The sequence below is a fragment of the Syngnathus typhle genome, linkage group LG4, assembly GCF_033458585.1.
Source record: "Syngnathus typhle isolate RoL2023-S1 ecotype Sweden linkage group LG4, RoL_Styp_1.0, whole genome shotgun sequence".
In the NCBI taxonomy this organism is placed as follows: Eukaryota; Metazoa; Chordata; class Actinopteri; order Syngnathiformes; family Syngnathidae; genus Syngnathus; species Syngnathus typhle.
Genome location: NC_083741.1, coordinates 11,290,813 through 11,310,718, shown reverse-complemented (window position 1 = coordinate 11,310,718; position 19,906 = coordinate 11,290,813). Strand labels below are relative to the sequence as shown.

The 19,906-nt window shown below is 38.1% G+C and overlaps 1 protein-coding gene across 2 annotated transcripts in view; it reads left to right on the top strand.

Annotated features, from left to right (window-relative positions):
- The window catches only part of luzp2 (leucine zipper protein 2), an 87,547-nt gene that overhangs the window by 42,678 nt on the left and 24,963 nt on the right, over window positions 1-19,906 (top strand). For both annotated transcript variants that reach the window (XM_061276108.1, XM_061276109.1), the window contains exons 2-5: window positions 1,747-1,864; window positions 5,388-5,458; window positions 7,459-7,540; window positions 11,730-11,792. In XM_061276108.1, coding sequence (XP_061132092.1) covers window positions 1,747-1,864; window positions 5,388-5,458; window positions 7,459-7,540; window positions 11,730-11,792 — 334 coding nt within the window. The remainder of the gene's footprint in view (window positions 1-1,746; window positions 1,865-5,387; window positions 5,459-7,458; window positions 7,541-11,729; window positions 11,793-19,906) is intronic.

Below are 19,906 nucleotides of genomic sequence, written 5' to 3'. Positions count from 1 at the left end.
AACACTTTAATCATATTCAGGCTTACAGGCTAGCCCTTGTCAACAAGGGACCAGAGCCAACCTCTGCAGTTCCTTTTCTGAGACATTCTGTGACTCTGGGCTTCTTTTATTGGGGCATTGCTTGAATGTTGTTGGTGCTTAGTCAGTGGCATTGCTTTTATTCTCTAAAATGATATTTCCTACTGGAGGGTCAGCCCTGAACAACTGCTTCGACTCTGATGGTTCCGAAATATTTGTCCTCTGTAAGAGGATTCAATAAATGGAGCCGCCCCCTCAGCCTAGAGACTGATGAGTTTCATGACGACAGCCTGAGCCTTACAAACTGCAGATGTCTGAAGAGAAAGGTTTCATTATTTCACTGCCTCTGCTTTAAGACCATTTGTTTGTATGCCCATACATGGCTTTGTTAGTCATTGTATTTGTCATGACGTCATTTCTGCTCTCTTTTACAAATGGGATTGGCAGTTATGCACTTGATCTGTTGCCAAGGAATGGAATGTAAAAATTTAAGAATCTTTATACACGCGCTCTTTAGCCAACAGTCACTAAATAATCAGAGCAATCTTTCACCTTCTCTTCTCCTATTATGTGACCCAAATACTTTTCCAGTTGATGCTACTGGATTACAAGTCATGTGTATGGTTTGACAATAACCCATAATTTTTTTCCAGGTATTTTCTGGTAGCTACTCATGTGTTGTTTTTCTGTTGCTTGGAAACATTGAGGAGAGTGTGCAAAATTTTTGAATAAAAATAGAGATTTGGATTATGTTGTGTACTGAAGAGAAGAAAATACTACTTGATTTTACTGCTGTACTTAAGCCTTGCTGTCAATAACCAGTGTAAAATGCTGCAAGTGAGGATTTAAGAATATGAAAATTTTACTGACCAATTGCGATTCATCTCCTCCTCAACTTCTTCCAGTTCTGTTTTGGAGGGTTTACAATAAATTTAAAATACCCAAGGTGGCATAGTAATCGCATTTATTTACCTCTCACTAACAGGTTAATTGCATGGGCATACACGATTTGAGAAACATCCCAAATGAGCTGTTGTCTGTAGTTAGTAAACAAGGATGTGAGATTTAAAGAAAATATTATTAAGTAACAGCCAGTGAGAGGTGCACTCCCGGATTATGTTAAATGAGCCACAAAATAAATGTGGTGGGTCACATGATCATAGCTCTTAGTTCACTCGCGATACAGTTTGTACTGTTAAATTGTACAACATGTGTCCAAACTTCCAGGTAGTACCTCTGGCATTTCAGTGGGTGTCCGTGACTATAATGGACATTTTTTGCCATGGCCTTGAGTAATTGCAAACATGTTGTGAAGTAGCATTTGACTTTTTTTCTGAAAGCTCAGTGATAAACACCCCAAATCTTTCTGCAGTATTGTTCAGTGGAAGCTCAGTTATACAGAGACACATTACGCCCATCACCCACAGGATCCACCCACTCCTGCCCCCTCTTCTATAATAGCTGAATGGACACCGTCCATATTATAACGGAACAGTAGGGGCATGCCTCAGGTCAACAGCTTTTAAACAGATGTCACTCAAAGCATTGGTTGAATTACCAATGGGAGGTATTGCACATATCCATTTTTTCAATACATCTCCTTCCCTGGTGTCTGTGCTTGCCAGATTTTTTTTCTTTAACATTTGCTCCACAACCTGTCAGTAAAGGCTGAATCTCAGCCAGCAGTACACATTAAAACTAACGTAATATATTTTTCTCTCTTGAAAGACAAAGCTACCATGAGCTGGAAAAGAAGCTAAAGGAAGTCTTCACCGAAAGAAGCAGCATCTTGCACCAACTCTCCAAGACATCTAAGGAGCTGGACAGTATCAAAGGCAACATTCAGGTTGGACATTTTCAGTTTCTTACTGAAAGATACTGAAGAGTACAAGGCTTTGGCGACAATGAATTTATGAGGAAAAGTGCTTTTTCACAATTATAATTAAATTATATTTTAAGAGACTAAATGGACTTGAAGAAATGGGAAAGAAGACCGAAATTGAACTATTATTATCGATTTGGAAAATTACAATGACATTGTTCTGGTTATTACCCTGTACGGCAGTCCTCCTCAACAAATTCCCCCAATGCAACATTTCAGTGAAAAAAATTGAAAACCAAGGAACGTTAACCTTGATGCGCTTTTTTTTCCTTTTTTTCCAACACAGAAGATAATTGAGATCCGACTTAAAATGCATCCCCTTTCAGTGCCTCCCTTCAATTCTTATGATTGACTGATGGCTTTCTGTGTTTATGGCTCAAATGTAAGTATTAGTAAATTGGTTATCAAAGAAATGATGCGCGGCCAGCAAAGTGTGTGTGGGTGCACTTAGTCCTAAATTTGGCTCTCATGTGGCTTTCATCCTGGGCCCTGTGCCAGCATAATGAACAGGGCAGAGATTGTGTTTGGGAAAAGAAAATTTGTGAGAAACTAATCAACACACAAAGAAAAGAAACAGAATTGTTATTTAGAAGAGAATTGGTTTGTTGAAGCAGATTTGAATTAGCCAGTGTTTATCAGTTGCCTTCAAGTTTCAGGTTTACTTTCTAGGAACGTTGCTTGATTGTTGTTGTTTTTTTTACTTGACAGTCATACCCAATTCCATGTAAATCAAGTGAATAACATAATATTTAATAATTTTCTATTTACATTACATACTTTTTTTTTTACATATTCGTCAGTGGTCCACTGGTTAGCACTTTCGCCTCACAGTTCAGACGGTGTGGGTTCGATTCCACCTCCGACCCTTCCTGTGTGGAGTTTGCATGTTTTTCCCGTGCCCGCGTGGGTTTTCTTCGGGCACTCCGGTTTCCTCCCACATCACAAAAACATGCATGGTAGGCTGATTGAGCACTTCAAATTACCCGTAGGTGTGAGTGCAGATGGTTGTTCGTCTCTGTGTGCCCTGCGATTGGCTGGTAACCGGTTCAGGGTGTTCCTCGCCTACTGCCCGATGACTGCTTGGATAGGCTCCAGCACGCCCGTGACCCCGTGGGGGACAAGCGGTACAGAAAATGGATGGATGGATGGATGCATGGATGGACAGACGGACATATTCGTCAGCACAAATAAAATTTACAACTCAGGCTCCACAACCCTGCTCATCCACCACAAACCGCTGTAAAACCCGTGCGCTGATTAAAATAGCCTACGCCAGAAACATAAAGTAAGTGTTGCCAACATTATCCTGCGTATTAAAGAGCTATATTTCACACTATCTGACTAGCCCTCTAGAGTTGAATCTTTAACTTGTTGAGTGACCTATCATAGATGTGACAAAGCTTGCCCTTTTCCAAACTGGTATATCCTAGTTTCACTTGTGAAATAAACTGCTGCGAAGTAAGCGTCCCATTAGCTATGTCAGGTTTAGTTTACCTGCCTTGCCAAGATAATTTGGCTTTTGCAAGAAAATATTCTTGCCTATATATTTTTAGGACCTAATCACTCCATCCACTCTGGACTTTAAGCAGCAGAGTAATAGATGAACTAACTCGCATGTTGAAGACCTTACTTGCAATGTCCTTGCGCAACACTCAACTACCCCGAGGTTACACCTGACATTGTACTCCATGTGTTACACGCTTTAGTGGGTGTTCGTGTGTGGACATTTCAGCAGTGTGCAGGTCGGTCCCTTGCCTTGCCGCAGCGAACTGTTTAAAATAAGCATGCAATGTGGGACATTAAGGTATTGATTTCTGATGCAGAAAAACCGTCTGTTTTGTAATCATTTGTTTTCATTCTGCTCCTCCAAGATCAAACATGTAACAAGCTTTCTGATTATACCAACCTTTAGAAAAATTGAGCTATCGATTGTATGAACACAATGACAATTCAAACTTTTTTCTTCCATGTGTGTAAATTTATTTGAATATGTTGATCATTTTAGATATGGGAACAGGCTGGGGTTATTTATTTACTGGAGGAAATATCAGTTCTAATATTTTTATATTAAAAAAAATATATCTTATTCATACAAATATGAGTTAACGCTTGTTGTCTCCCAAAATGTATTCAAAGCATTCAATTTTCCTTACATTTTCCTTTTAAAATGTCAAAATCATTATTAAATTACTTAAAACCTGATGAAAAAAGGAACTTAAAAGTAACTAAACCTATTTAAGTTATTAGTCTACACAGATTTTGTTTGTAATACTAATTTAAAATGCAAGTAACTAGTAGTATGAAATATATTGTACTTGGGAAGTCACTAAAGGAAAAAGCAAATCACACATAATGAATTAATAATTAAGGGTGAGGGGTTCACACTTCTGCCTCATAGTTATGTGATTTCTGTGTCTTCCTGTGTGGCGGTCCACATGTTCTCCTCTTGGTTTTGTGTGTTTTCTAGGGATCCTCTTACTTTCTCCCCAATTCTAAATTTCTTAATTGCCCACTAGTTCAAAGGTTTGTTTGTACCTTACAATTATTTGGCAATCGATTCATCTTCCCCAAAATCAGCTGCTGTAGGCTACAGCTCACCCATGATCCTAATCATTAGGACCTAATGAGAACAAGGGTCACAGAGGATACATGGTTGTTGAACTGAGGTTGCAATCAAGTTCACTGTAGTCTCGTGTGACATGTTCCATTATGGTGGTTCAGATGCAAAAAAATTGTGAGCGGCGTAACTTCAGAAAATGTGGGTCACATTGCAAATTGTACGAAAAAGGCTTTGCGAGGTCCCACTGTAAGTCATAACAGGTTTCCTCCTCCACTTGCATAGCTCAAAAGGGCTTTGACTAATTTAATATTCATTTGTCAACAGTGCCTGCTTTATCCCTGAACATTAATGTGAATGAGGGCCCTTGGAGACACTAAAGAAGGAGAAAACATCACTGCACCACCAATGGAAATGGGATTTACGGAAATGCAATATTAATTGCCACAACATTTACCTTCAAGCTTGTTTTAAAATAAGCTATATCATCTTGGAGTCTTATTACTGTAGGATTTTCTGCCCAATTCATAGCAATCGAAATATCTTCAAGGGAGAATCAAGCAATCAGAGGCCTGATTATTCCTGGATTACCCATCGGGCAGACGCTTAGGCACCAGTAAAAAAAAATAAAAACATCAGTCCTTCTCTCTTTACCCCTTGTTAAGATTATTCCAGACTTCATAGCCAGATTGTTGGAGGCTATATTTTTTTTCTGGGGCGTCAACAACATTTGAACATCTGCTGCATAATTCTATGTTCATTAACATATTCATCTTGATTATTTTAAGATTCATCCGTTTGTGCTATTATTATGTATTCAAAGATTACCTTGCTTTAAAATTTGTTTCCTACATACAGCATGAAGCGTGCTTGTTTAACACTAAGGGCAGGTCATTGTAAAATATGCAAAAATCTCTTTGTCTCTTTTAGTCATTGAAAAACGATGACTCAGTCGCCAAGAAGGACGTACAGAGGATTTTGGAGCTCAGCCACAAACAGCGGTAAGGACACCAGCACTATTGCTTTTAAGATATAACATATTTAAAATGTAAGTAACTTGAGTTAAATTTAAAGTCCAAAACTGAGAAATACCTTATCAATCCCTTCACAAACAAATCAAGTAATCATTTGACAACAGCGCTGTCTTGTAAATCTATACACAACATACGACTTGGAATTGAACCACAAACTGTGTGAAATAAGAGAGCCATACTTGAAAAGAACTCTTCCTGGGTTAGCAATATATCTTTTTGCAAGCGAGCTGGAAAACTGTTTACTTAAAGTCCCCCACCAGTTAGGATTGTCTGATTAATGTTGTGTGTAATGAGACTGTTAATGATTAGGAGTCATCTGTGGCCTCCTTGCTCTCGGAAATGTCAGGCTGATTAAAGTCCAGCCTCCTACATGCGGCACCAATCAATAGCCTATCACCAACGCATAGCAACGTTCACATGATGAAGCTAAGAACCATAGAGCTTGGCTCCATGTTGCTTACCAAGCACTGAATCGCAATTTTAGTAGCAAGTGTTATTAATCCGCCTGTGGAGTCCCACTTGTGCTAAGTGTAATCATTAGCCGGTTCCATCATGACAGAAGACAAATGTGATTAATCACAAACAACTGATTTTTGACAACTACTCCATATTGCAATTCTCGGACTCTACACTGATGGATTACTCTCAGTGGTTGCTTTAGATTTCATGAAAGCAAAGGAAGAAAAACAACAAACCAAAAAAAAAAAAAACCTGATGATTTCCCCTTTTATAAACCTATTTGGCCTCTTTTCCCACCTCCTCACTGTTATGTACCTCTGTGTCAGCCTCACAGTCATCGTGGCCTTTCCTGTCTATGTGGGCACGTTTTGCTTTTGTTACAGAAGTGTTTCCAAGCAAGGGACACAAGAGATGAGAAAAAAAATGAAATGCAAAAGCAGTCGTGGGTGGCTGGTGGCTGAAAAGGAAATCTTTTCTCAAGGATTTTGGCAATGCCAAAACACAAACCCACTAGCGTATAAAAGTGCTTTGCAGCTGTTCAATCAAAGACATTATTTCAACACAAACAATGCAATTGGCATTTTGCCTTCCAAGAGACCGCTGCTAAACTCAGTGCTTGTCATGTAAGGTACAGCTGTGCTTTGCAACATCAAATACATTGCGCTGCTTTCTACATTTTTGCCATGCTACCAAGTCTTAAGTTAAACTGTACTGCATCACTGTTACAGTGTGTGAGCATGAGCATCAAACTGCAAGAAAATATTCATCATTAGCATTCATGTTAGTGTTACAAATGCTCAAAGGGAGGTACTTTACAAAACACAATGGATACTTCACACTATGTCATCACCATCTCAAATGGCCTCTATTTCATTTACATTAGTCAAGGCTCCTTTAATTAAAAAGAACTTTATTATGACTTGGGACTAACAAGCCACAGGAGTGAGAGGATGTAATAATGCATTTGATTTGTCTGCCGGTAGGAAAGTAGATGGGAAACCGAGGTCCTGACACTGCAGCAGATAAATGTAGAAATTTATTGGAATAAATGCATAACCGAGGGCTGACTAATTGAACAAGTTCACTTCAGGTTGTTCAACATCTCTTCACTCACAAAGTGCCATGTGCAAAAACATCATGTTTGTATTATTCATCCCGAAAATGGAAATGGGACTAAAAATGTTGATGTACTAAGAATGTCACAAAGAGACCAGACATTTCCCAAATCTTCAATTTGTAATAGTTACCATCACAACATGTATATATTATTTATGTTCACCAACTGCCTTGTAACTGTACTTGTGACTCACAGTCATGTAAAACGAATCACATTTGCTGGTGGCATTAGAAAAAGGAAAAAAAAGATTCATTTGTTCTACACAAAATTGTAAGAACGAATGTTTTACCAAGCATTGCTTTTCTGAGAATAGCCTTTTACTGCTAGTCTACGTCATTCAGAACATGTCTAAAGTGTCCTAACAGTATCTCATTTACTCCACAATTGACAGAGACGAGATGAAGTCCCTCCAGGCCGCATTGCAGAAGCAGCTGGATGAGGCCAACGAGAGAGCCGAGAAGCAGCAGGCCACAGTAAGACAGACCCGACCTGAACATCAACATCCGGTCGTTTTGAACCTGTTCTGTCACCTGTCAACGCTGACCTAGGCTTATTAGCCAGGAGCGCTCTCTGTCAGCTCCTTCACTCAACACTTGACACGCTTATAAAATGGCAAGAGAAAGTGGTCTGTCTCCTCCATTCAATCCCCAATTTAAGATTAATAAAAGCCGGCAAGGAGAGCACAATGGCCCAGTGGTTAGTGCTGTTGCCTCTCTGCAGCAAGGTTGGTGTCGACTTGGGCATTTGTGTATGGCACATGCTGTTGTCAGGTTTGTCTTGGCTGCTCCAGCTTCCTTCGGCAGTCCAGTTAGATATTGAAAAAATGGATACAGTGAAGTGGGGGGAAAAAACTATAAATAATAGATCATTAGACACCAACCTATTAAGATCAATACAACGCTAACATTACTCTCTCTTACTTTCTGCTTTTTTTTGTAGTAAATTAAAAACAAACACAGTCCAGCCATTATTGGATTATTACCTAAAACTAAACATAATTTGTGCTCCATCAAATTCACATAGCTATTTGTTGCGAGTCACAACATTTTGAGAAAAGCATGTCACAGACATGTTTATTTCATACCTGAGAACTGCTTTTAAATGGAGTGAGGGGAAGTCTCCTTTATTGTCTACTCCAACTAATGTCACACCATTCTGTCTAATTTCATGAGGGTATTGGGATGCAGGCAGATTGCAATACTTTTATGAGCATTTGGTGTGTATCATCCACTAATTGCTTTTTAGGCTGAATGAATGATTAACAAGCTTAGATTTAATCACTAAGAGGAACACATGTTCCACCAGTCTCATTCACATTCAGCTGACCAATGTGAGCAGACATTATACTGTCATCAGATTTGTACCCCTGGTCCACGGCCAAAAGAAAACACAAAGGTTGCTCTGCTTTAAAAGTCATTCAAATGGGAAAGTTATAAAACAAGTACATACTTCAAGCTGTTGCTGCCCGAAGCGTACAAACTTGTCGTTTTATTTCCAGTGTATGCGAATTTGATGTGCCCATCGTGTATAAGACTGAGCTCCAGATGTTTTGTGAGTTCATAAGGCTGATGGATTGTAACATTCCCCTGCAGGAAATAGAAACTAGTCAGCATAACATTCAGCTGACCAATGTGAGCGGACAATATACTCATCAGATTTGTACCCCTGGTCCATGGCCAAAAGAAAACACAAAAGTTGCTCAGCTTTAAAAGTCATTGAAATAGGAACGTTATAAAACTAGTACATACTCCAAACTGTTGTTGCCCTAAGCATACAAGCGTCTCATTTTATTTCCAGTGTATGTGAACCTGATCTGTATAAGACTTAGCTCCCCATGTTTTGTGCGTTCACAGGGCTGATGGATTGAAACATTCCCCTGCAGTAAATAGTAACTAGTCAGCATGAAGTTTAGTGCAAGACAGAACGCTGCTAGAATTTTCCATTCAGTCTCATTAAAAAAAATAAAAAAATCTGATGACTTTTTATGCTTGGTCAGGTGGTGATAATGCACGGTAAGAAATTGCAATAAAATTAAAAACACCCGCTTTCTACATACAGTAGATTGAGTAGTAGATGAAAACAAAAATGCAGTGCAGAGGTCATAGGATGTCTCTTATTTCAGTGTACTACAGCTTGCACAATTTTATTGAGTTTGACATGTATGATGGTATTACCGTGATTTCTTGAGAGTAACACACAAATCAATATTATACATGTGAGTATCATACATAGGTTTATGGGGGGGGATTCAAGTGTGCAAAATCACGGTAATAACCCATATGAGTCTTGATCAGAAAACACAGCGTTTGTGAAATTCTGTCTGTAGACAACTAATTTGGAGAATTCGGTATACTGTAATTGAAACATATTGTGATTATTTGATTTCTTTGAATCTTGTTTTTGTGTTAGATTATTTTAATGTCTCACCCTAACCACTTTGAATTTGAGGGAGACTAGCAACCAGGCCAGCCCACATTGCAACCAATTTTAAGTGATGCCCATTCAAATGCATTAGAAAATGAAAATTAAATCAAATACTGATAAATCTCCAATCTGTGTTTTCCTCGAAAAATGGAGGTTGCCTCATTACAGAGTACAACAACTAAAATCACAAAATATTTAAAAAAATCTAGAAATAAATCTTTGACAAGTCTATACAGTTTGTTGACTGTATGCAATAGCTGATAATAAGCAAAACAAATCTGATTTTGCCATTGTCTTGAGTTAGGCTAGATCTGGCAACCGAGCCCACCGGGAATATGTCCAGCCTTCCTCTGAGTCCTAAACAATGAATTTGATCTATGTTTTTTTTTTGTCTGTCTAGCCCTCGGTGTCACGTAGATTAGCTAAAGGTACTCTTTATTCAAATACCTCTTCATTTTGTGGTTGGTACGCACCCATTCAAAAATTACAGAACGGTTGGGCACCTGCATCTTACTGCATCACCTGCCAACCTTGCAGGAGAAGAACAAATGGCTTCAATTTAGTTTTGGAGAAATTGTGTTTTACAACAATGTTGAATTACATATTTAATTTATAACGTGGATTAAATAGGTTAATTGCAGTGACTGTGGCTAAAATGTTCACCAGCGTTGGTTATATTGAAATGAATGGGAGCTAAGCGAGCTATAGTAAAAAACTGCCTTTTTTTTATTTTCAGTCACGACATTTTTCTGTAGCCACTTGATTCTTCCGTGATTATTATTCTATATTTTTATGGTTTGTTAATTTTGATAATTCATCAATGCTCTATGAATGCTGCTTTGCAGTAATGTACGACTACCAATCAAAGGAAAGCTGTTTTCCATATTCAAATTGAGAAGAACACTGACAGGGTCAAAACAGTGTTTATTTACATATGAAATGAAAATGAGGAATTCTGAAATAACCTTCACTCATTTTAGGGTGATAAGAGGAGGGTGAGATAAGGTGTCCTCTGTATTTCCAAACCATATAATCTAATCAAATAATCTATTTCAAACAAAAAGCCAAAAAATAATGCAGAATAAGACATTTAATGGGTAGAGAATGTTATTTAGCAGTAAATGGATTCATTTATTCAAAAATGTTCCCATGGATACTTATTATGAGTCATATGTGATGATTATGTGTTCTTATTTGAAGGATAGAGGTTGAATGTCACTAAGCAACAAAGTCCATGCAGTAAGAACAATGAAAAGAACATGGGATTTTAATACAAAAGCTGGCACACTTGATGGTTTAATTGGTTTTCTAAGTGTTTATTATCCACATAATTTGACACTTTGACAAAAACATTATTGAAGGGCCATTAAGATCAACAGTGAGGCACTGTGTTGTTGTTCTTGACTATAAAAGCCAGGATCGCTTCTTGAATTCAATCAGGAAAAGGCATGACGAAATAAAGTACAGATCAAATACAATATTCTTTTTGCTATTCCTGCATACAGTACATGCTCATTATAACTTTCACTACATTTCAAGTAGCTTCTGACTGATCCAGTTTCTGCAAGCGGAGAAAATCCATCAAAATACATGTTTGTAGGTTTCATTAAATAGCAAGCATAATTTCTACAATTGTCAAGCAAGATATTTTTCATCATGTTTTCTTTTTTCTTTTAATGGGGTTGATAACCTTTTGTAACAAAGCAGTAAATAATAAAACAGTATAATATAGCACAAGGAATGTCAGATTTACAAAATGTAAAAATGTGTTTTATGTTTTTATTAACCAGTCCCTTTGGCTCTGAGACTGGAAGGCTCAAAGATAAACCCTGTTATCTTGCCATGGAATGCGAGTCAACTGGCAGGGCTTAATTTACAATTGCCTAAGGTGCATTCCTGTTATGAGGTTACCAACACCATGATTATTGGCTTATCTTGACGACTGACCTCTTTCAAGGACTCTCAAACCATTAAAACTGCTTGCACACCACAACGTCTCTCTCTCTCTCTCTCTCTCTCTCTCTCTCTCTCTCTCTCTCTCTCTCGCTCTCTCTCTCTCTCTCTCTCTATATATATATATATATATATATATATTTATATAGAAAGAGAGATAGATATATAGAGATAGATATATTATCAACATTATTCCAGGATTGGTACCTTTCACCACATTCATTAAAAGTGATTTAATTCTTAGCATTCAAAGAGCATTCTTTTTTTTTTTCTTTCTGCCTTCAGGTTAAACTGATAAAAGCGGAGATGGAAAAGAAAACCAAAATCATCAAGGATTTACAACAAGAGGTGAGTCATCTATTCAACATTCGAACACTTGCAAGTGCTACTTTTACTTTTATTCTTCAGTTTTTAACCTATCTGAAGTAAACTGAGGTCAAATGTAAACCACACCAGAATATAAACCGTGCCAGCTAAAATTTGTGGAAAATACTATTCATATGTAAGCTACACCAGACTATAAACCGCAGTTGTCCTCATTTGTATTACCTGTATTATCAAAACAATTCCTTTTACAATATCACAAAAATCATGAAAAATCTATATATAGATAAGTCGCACACACATATATATGCAACCCTTTATTTACAAATACTGTAGTTTTTAGAATATTGCAATTAAATGAATGGCTGTTATTGGTCATTCACTTGGTCAGTCATATTAAGTATTACGCTCATTGACTTGGCTCTCAAGTGCTTTACCCATTATAAAGTGATGAAAACAATGATTTGCACAAAGGGTGACTGTGCATGTGGATGGTATTGCACACTAGATCTGTTTAAGTAAATGAATGGCCAATAAAGAGGGCCATGATTTGCCTTGGTAATGGACAATTAAGTATTCCTTTACTCTCAAACAACATGGGACTAGAACAAATAAAGTGTTTGACACCAATTGTGATTGTTATTTGTTGGGGTGAAGCACATATATGAAATGGCATTTTTTTTCTTTCACATAATTTGATCTTTGGTTAATAATATTTAAATAATAACACAATCAAAACTAGTGCTAATACAAATTTAGGCACAACAGAGAGCTATATCCCAGAAAAGAACTGTTGTCAGCAGTTTATTCTTCATTAATAATAACTGAGCAGTCACTTAAGACACCAATTCATTGTATTATAAGAAATTAATGGACTTACCTTGAAATATCAACTGTGGTAGCTTTATTGAGTTGATGTGAAATGTGTACGTAATGTATCAGGGATGCAAAAACAACCCTCCTTTAACAGACTTTGGGTTACCCGGAAGAATCTCAATCAATCTGAAATTGAAATAATATTTATTTGAAAGAAACTCCTCCTTCTTCCATTGTATCAGAAGCATGGTTGGAGCCAGCAGCAATTATGGCTAAGAGTATTACTGTACTTTTGTCAAATGTTTTACATCTTCTCCATTACATGTCCCCAATGCTTAGGATTAGCAAGCCACTGTGCTTGCACTGCTCTGGCAGATGTCTCAACCAGTTGCTCCATCATCATATGACTAATAATAATTGCTGACATTTGCTATCTTTCCCATCCCAGATCTGCATCACTTACTTAGTAAATGCCCTTCCAAGGTTTCTGGGCCAACATAATCACATACAGAAAGGATCGTTTGTGCTCAGCAGAACATCACTGACATCTGTGATGACCTGACATTTAAATTGGTTGCATGCACAGAATCTATTACAGTGTCTTACTGAAATGTATTGCATTCAGGAAGTCAAAGAAAAATAATCTTAAACTATTACAATAAAAGCTTCAAAGTTTGCCACAATCCATTGAGCAATGCCAGTTGAATTCCAATTTCTTCATCCCCCACCCACAATTTTTTTTCAATTCTATTTCATTAAATCCACTACACACCTAAACTGTGTCCATGTTGAAAGCCTTATTAATTTCACAGTGAATGTTTTGATGATACAGTAAGTCACATGCATCTTTAAATTTAAACACAGCTTTCATATGTATGCACTTCATTGATGCTTTAGTGGTACATTCACTTGACTTTGGTGCAAGTTTGAATGGCTGTCTATCTACAGTATATAGAGTATGCCCCCTGCGACTGTCCGCTGACAAGTTCAGGATGTAGTCTTCCTTTCGCCTGAAGTCAATTGGGATAAGCTCTAGCACCCCAAGACCTTGAACAGGATAGGCGGTATTGAAAGTGGATGGATGGATATTTATATCCAAACTTGATATGCATACTAAATAACAAATAGTCAAACTGCTACATAACTGCAGGGAATGAAAATGTCAAAAACAGGAAAATGCATGACAGATGAACTAAAAATCACATTTAAGAAAACATTCAAATCTGCAACGATGCACAAAGCAACTGAGACAGAGACATGTATTTTTTTTTTCTTGTGATAATACTCCACTGTGCCATAAAATGACACCCATTTGTTGTGGAATCACAAAAGAACTCAAAGACAGAGAACTAAAAGACTGGTATTCATCATTGAATCCATAATGCATTATGATTACTGGTGCAATACTTATCTTATTTTCCACACTGTAAAAGCGTTTAATTTTCTCAAAAGCCAAAGGTGCGTCTTTTAATAATGTGCGCCTTTTGTGTGGACCGAATTCTAAAATCGGTATGTTTTTGTGTGGTGAGAATACGCAAAATACGTAAAACGACATTTGAATTTGAAATTTGAGTCCGACAATGATGACTTAGCATGTTTAATGGCAAGCTAGCCCAACTATTTTATTCAGATCCAGAAGATAAAGACTTTGCGTATGAATATCGTATAAACAATAATATCACTACAGTACAGTACATGGTTAAATAGTAGAATAAAGTACAACCAAACTCACTGTCATGCTTTCGTGATTTTTTTTTTTTTTTTATCGTAAGTCATGGCATGCAAGCACTGCGCCCAATAATGCGGTGTCCCCTTTGTGTGGATTAAGTACAGAATAGCCCCCACAATTGAGTCTGCGCCTTTTAACCCGAAGCTCCTCATAGTGCGCAAAATACGGTAAAATAGGGTCAAAGGAGAATGACTTGCATGCAAACTTGGATCCTACTGCTTTTCATCAGACTTACAGAGAATTTAAATGGATAATTTGCCAACTCACTCCAATACTTGCAAATTATGTTTCGAGCCTAAATATTTTATTTTATATTAATTAAATTGTGAAAATGGGAAAAATTTGAGCCGTCCGTTTTTCTGGGGTGCCAAAATACTGATGAAAATGCGTTGTCATTGTCTGTTTAACAACTGAGTCCATTAGTTTCTTACTGAAATGGCAAGCCAGCAGGAAATTATCTTTTTGCAGTGAAAAAAAAATGAATAGGAAAAAATGCTTTTCTTCTGAGAAATTCACAAAAACACTTAGCTGCAGGATATTAACAGCATGATGAACAAATAGCTTTCTCACGTCTGAGCTGGTATAGTCCTCAATGACTGGATAACCACAGTATTAACAAAAGTAGGGTCTCAACACCATCGAGACTCTGTCAAAAGTAATTTCACACGTATGATTGCTGACCTGATTTTAGGAGGGATAGTGCACTGACAAAAATGGAGCTTTAAGTGAAATGGAATGAGAAGTGGTAGGATATTGCCACTTACTTAGAGAGGACAGGTTATACAGTATACTGACCAGCCTGATTGACTTCATTTATAAATGAGAAATAGTAGGGCTCTTTTGTTATGCATAGGATGGGGTAGAGTTTGCTAAATGGGAGGCGTCAAATCAGGAAGTTATATCACGTTAAAAAGCACCATTTATATTTATTTGGATAGCTGTTAATATGTTACGTCAGGCACGTTCTCAGTCCCTCGTTTATTTATGTAATATTAGCATACCGTATCGTTTAGCCTGTTGTTGCCTCTTTAAGTCTGTTCTTGGTGTTGGATTTTGTCAAATAAAGTCCCCCCCAAAAATGTGACTTGTACTCCGGTGCGACTTATAGTTTTTTTTTTCTTTATCAAGCGTTTTATGGCTGGTACGACTTATACTCTGATCGACTTATAGTCCGGAAAATACGCTAGTTGCCTTTCAATATTGATGAAGTACAATTTTTCAGTGACATAAAGTATTAACGATGCTGTCTCTGAAGGTAATAGCCGACATTTATTTTTTGTCATTGTTTAGGCTCTGCCTGAAGTTATGAGAAATTTGGAATGGCAGAGGCTCTACGATCAGAAGTTGTGCAGACTAGAAAGTCTGTGTTATTTTAAGCAAGAAGTAAAATTTTCTTGAGCTTGTCTGTAATGAAATCTGACGTGGCAGTCAATCCTCAAAGCTGACTGACCAAGTTGTGGCGCAATGTCTAAGACTAATATGATGACATATGAGCTCAGCATGCCAGGGGGCTGATTGTATTAAATCTGCAATTCCACCACCCAAGTGCTTTTTTATAGACTGATAAGACAAATGGATGTTTCTGTGTTTGTAATTTGCATATAATATGCATATTTTAGTTCTGTCATTTCATTGTCTAATAGGCTGGAATCCATAAAGGATTTTGCAAATCCATCCATTAATTTTCTGTCAAACTTACTTCTTAAATCAACATACAATCATTAAAGTGCTGGGTTGAAAACTGGACCAAGCCAATTTGATCCAATTTAAGATTAAGGTTAACCAATTTGTTGGGGTTTTTTTGTATAAAGATGTGTCCAATTTCTAACCAAAACTATCTTGATTGTAACCTATCATTTTTAAGAGTGTATAATCTATGGCAGCAAGCAATACAGAAGATTTATCACACCCTGGAGTAAGCAATAACTATAAAGTCATATTGGCCAAAAAGACAACTTTCACAAAATTGCAATATACATACAAATTTAATCCATCCATCCATCCATCCTTCCATCCACCGACCCAGATATGTATAAAATATAAATAATTTGGTTGGGTCTCTAGAGTGCCTGACCACCGAATAACTGTGAAATTCAACAACCACGAAAACCTTTACTTGGCTTTCCATTTCAGAAAATGTGAACCCGCACACGGTGTTTGTTTGCCAATGATATGACCAGCGAGGCTAGAAGAAGTTCCATACATCAAAGCAGTAATTTCTGATAACGAGTGCATATTCAAAGTAGTCAACATGGTTGTTTGGGTTAAGTGTGTTCGGTAATGTCATGGAGCAAACTGCTACATGCATTGAACAGTGTGATACGGCAGTTTCATGATGAAATGCCGCCTTCACTGGTGATTATGCGAAAGGATCTCTATGGGTGCTTACTTTAAGTGTTTCTGGAGGAGGTAGTATATGGTTAAATTTGCCAGTGACGGCTTCACGCCAAGTAAAAACAGATGCGGAGAGCTTTGGTGAAGCACAGATTAACGTTAAAGCAGTGTTAGCTTGTGATAATCAACATTTACTTGGTGCAATGTGCGGAGGTTGTGTGCGGAGGATGTTTGGGAAAGTGTCAATGTGTCACGTACATTGAATGAACGGTTGCCTCCACAAGATAAAATGCTTTCATTTTCTTAACACTAAGGTCACTGGCTTTCTCAGTCAACTCTTTGGTCTCTGCTTTTGGAAAATCCAAGCGGCAGCATGCCACAAACACTCACCACTGAGCAAGGAAGAGGAGGCTACACAAGCGAGAAGGGGAGACAAATAAAACCTTGCCCCACTGGCTGTCAACCCAGCTCATTGGCCCAGAAGTAGATGGTGTAGGATGAGGGCTGACTTACTTGCATGAGACGGCTGATCGTTTATAGGGTGAATAAAAAGTGATATTATTGTTGGTCCTTCGGTATTTTCATGAAAGCACGGCACACAGCAAGACGCCTAGAACCTATTGCATTTGTGGGGGGAAAAAATTGTGCTTTCGGTGTTACATTTAGGTATGTACGTGTATATATGTATATAGTATATAGTATATATGTAGACCTATATATATTTTCAATATAGTATATGCTGCATTGTGATTGCCCCAAAACTGTGGAGACTACAAAGGACTAAGCCACCAAAGCCGGGGAGGCTGTGTAGTTTTTGCACTCTAGCTGTTGCTATTATTCTACTTCTTATTGTTGTTATCTCTCTCTGACATCCCATAACATTACAATTAAGACAAATACAACACTTGAAACCTTCCCATTTCATACGAGCTCAAAATATGTTTGGTGAGAGAATGCAGCACATCTTATGTTGTGAACTAAAATATATTCTTCACAAAAGGTAATGTATTTTTTAGGTTGTTACTGCGCTCAAATAGTGCTAGAGCTTCAATTTTGAAATTAGGATTTAATGTTTATATAATAGATTAGATCAGTTATTTGTTTCCTGACTGCATAAAGGTTGCAAGTTTAATCCCTCAGTTCTTTAATGGATTGTCAAAGACCTTGACCAAGATATTACAAAGAATGATGCTGTTTCATTAGTCAAATAACCTTTTATTTATCGACTCAACATACCATTCATTATTCATGAATGAAGTGACTTTGTAAGAATCAGTTTGAGGACTTTGTCAACTTAAATCACAATCTCTTGTGTGATGGACAGCTTTTTTGGGAGAGGAGGCATTCGACTTTGGACACCAAAGCAAATATTTTTATACTTCATCTTTACGTCTTAATTAAGGTGTGATGGAAGTGGGATGAGGATTGCTTCCTGTGAAGAAATCTTTATGAATAAAGAATGAGCAACCAATCATAATTGACATAACGTGACACGGTGGACAACTGGCAAGCATGACCGCCTCACCGTTCAGAGGTTTTAGATGCTTGCATCCATGCTCTGGCTTTTCTTTTTTTTTTTTTTTACGGGTACTGTGCTTTCCTTCTACATTCCCAAAACATGGATGTTGGGTTAACTGTCTAACATAACAGTCCATAGGCGTTAATGTGAGTGTATGGTCTCTATATGTGCCCTGTTATTGGCTGGAGACCCATTCAGGTTGTAGCCTGCCTCTCACCCGAAGTAGACTGGGATAGTTTTTTGTGCACCCGTGACCCTACTGAGGATAAGCAGGAGACAAGAGAAAGGTGGATGGATGAATCACATAAAGGAAGGAAAAATAAGACACAAGTTGCAGAATAATGTTATATTCTGGGTTAAAACTCTTAAAACTGAAGGGCAAATTGTGTCGTAGGTTCTATGCGTACTATTGTATTGGCCCAAGTGGAAAGGACAACATGTAAATATGAAAATAGTCTTTCACTTCTAGGTCCGCATATTTACACTGCTCCGGGACTAACACGTTTGGACATTTGCAGCTCAGAGTATTGAATTTTGCATAATGCGCAGTGACAGACAGGCTCTAGAGGATCTCATTTTCACTCAGAGTATGTCCAGGGGCCTAACTACATCACATTTTTTGACAGCTGCCAGTTGTACATGTCCTCATATGGTGCTCCCTATGTAGGAGCGAGAGGAGATGCAACTGTCTGGAATTGATACTTGTCCACTTTTTGCCTCACTGGATCACAAAAGTGTTGCAGTGCCAGCTCATTACCTCGGTTGCTTTTGTAAGCTTTACTTGAATGTTAAATACAACTTAACAGTGTCTCGAGTTTTTGACAAACTATGGAATTATTTAGATATTCACTTATTTGGTAGAAAGCCTGAAGCATTAGGTTATGGCAGCGGTGGGCAAACTACGGCCCGCGGGCCACATCCGGCCCACGGGACCGTTTAATCCGGCCCGCCAACCCTGAACAAATTGTATTATTAAACTTTTTTGTTTTGGGGTCATTTTGCCTGCAATGACTGCGTTTCCCCAGTAGATGGCGAAGCGCTCGCCTGCGCATTTACTACCGGAAGCCGTGTCAGAAAGCTCGGTGCACCCTCACAAGTGCGTGTACGTACTCAGTAGTACGGACATGGCGCACTCTCGCTCTATTCGTATCAGTCCCGAATTCAGAGCGTGGGCTTTGACGACAGCATTCTTGTAATTCGCGCGCTGAGCTTTCAGATGCAGTTTTGCGTAAAGCCACCCACAAACCTTCCCCTGGAATCCTTCCATTAAAATGAGTTGCCCAAGGAAAAGCAAGGTGGACACAGTGCCAAGCGTTTAAAAGAGAGTGGCCAATTTGGCTCGACGTACGCGACGTGACGTTCAGCCACATGAACGTCAACATCAACCCGTCACAGATCGAGGGAAACGGACCAACACCTCGGATCTCTCCTAAGAATTGCCACAACAAATTTTACTCCAGACTATGACGCACTAGCAAAAAAGGGAGACCAACAACACTGTTCCCACTGAAAATGAACGGGAGGCTCTCAAGTTTATTGTAAAAAAATGCATTTTGAATATGATTTGTACACATAGCAGGGATTGAAACTAGCGACCATTCTTATTTTCAAACAATGCAGGATGCTCAAGGACATTGATGCACCACCTATTTGCGACTAATCTTAACCTGTAAAGTTCTTAAGACTTACTTTAAGGAAGTGTTTCCCGTTTCCTCACCTCTGTTACCAGGTGTTTGTGAG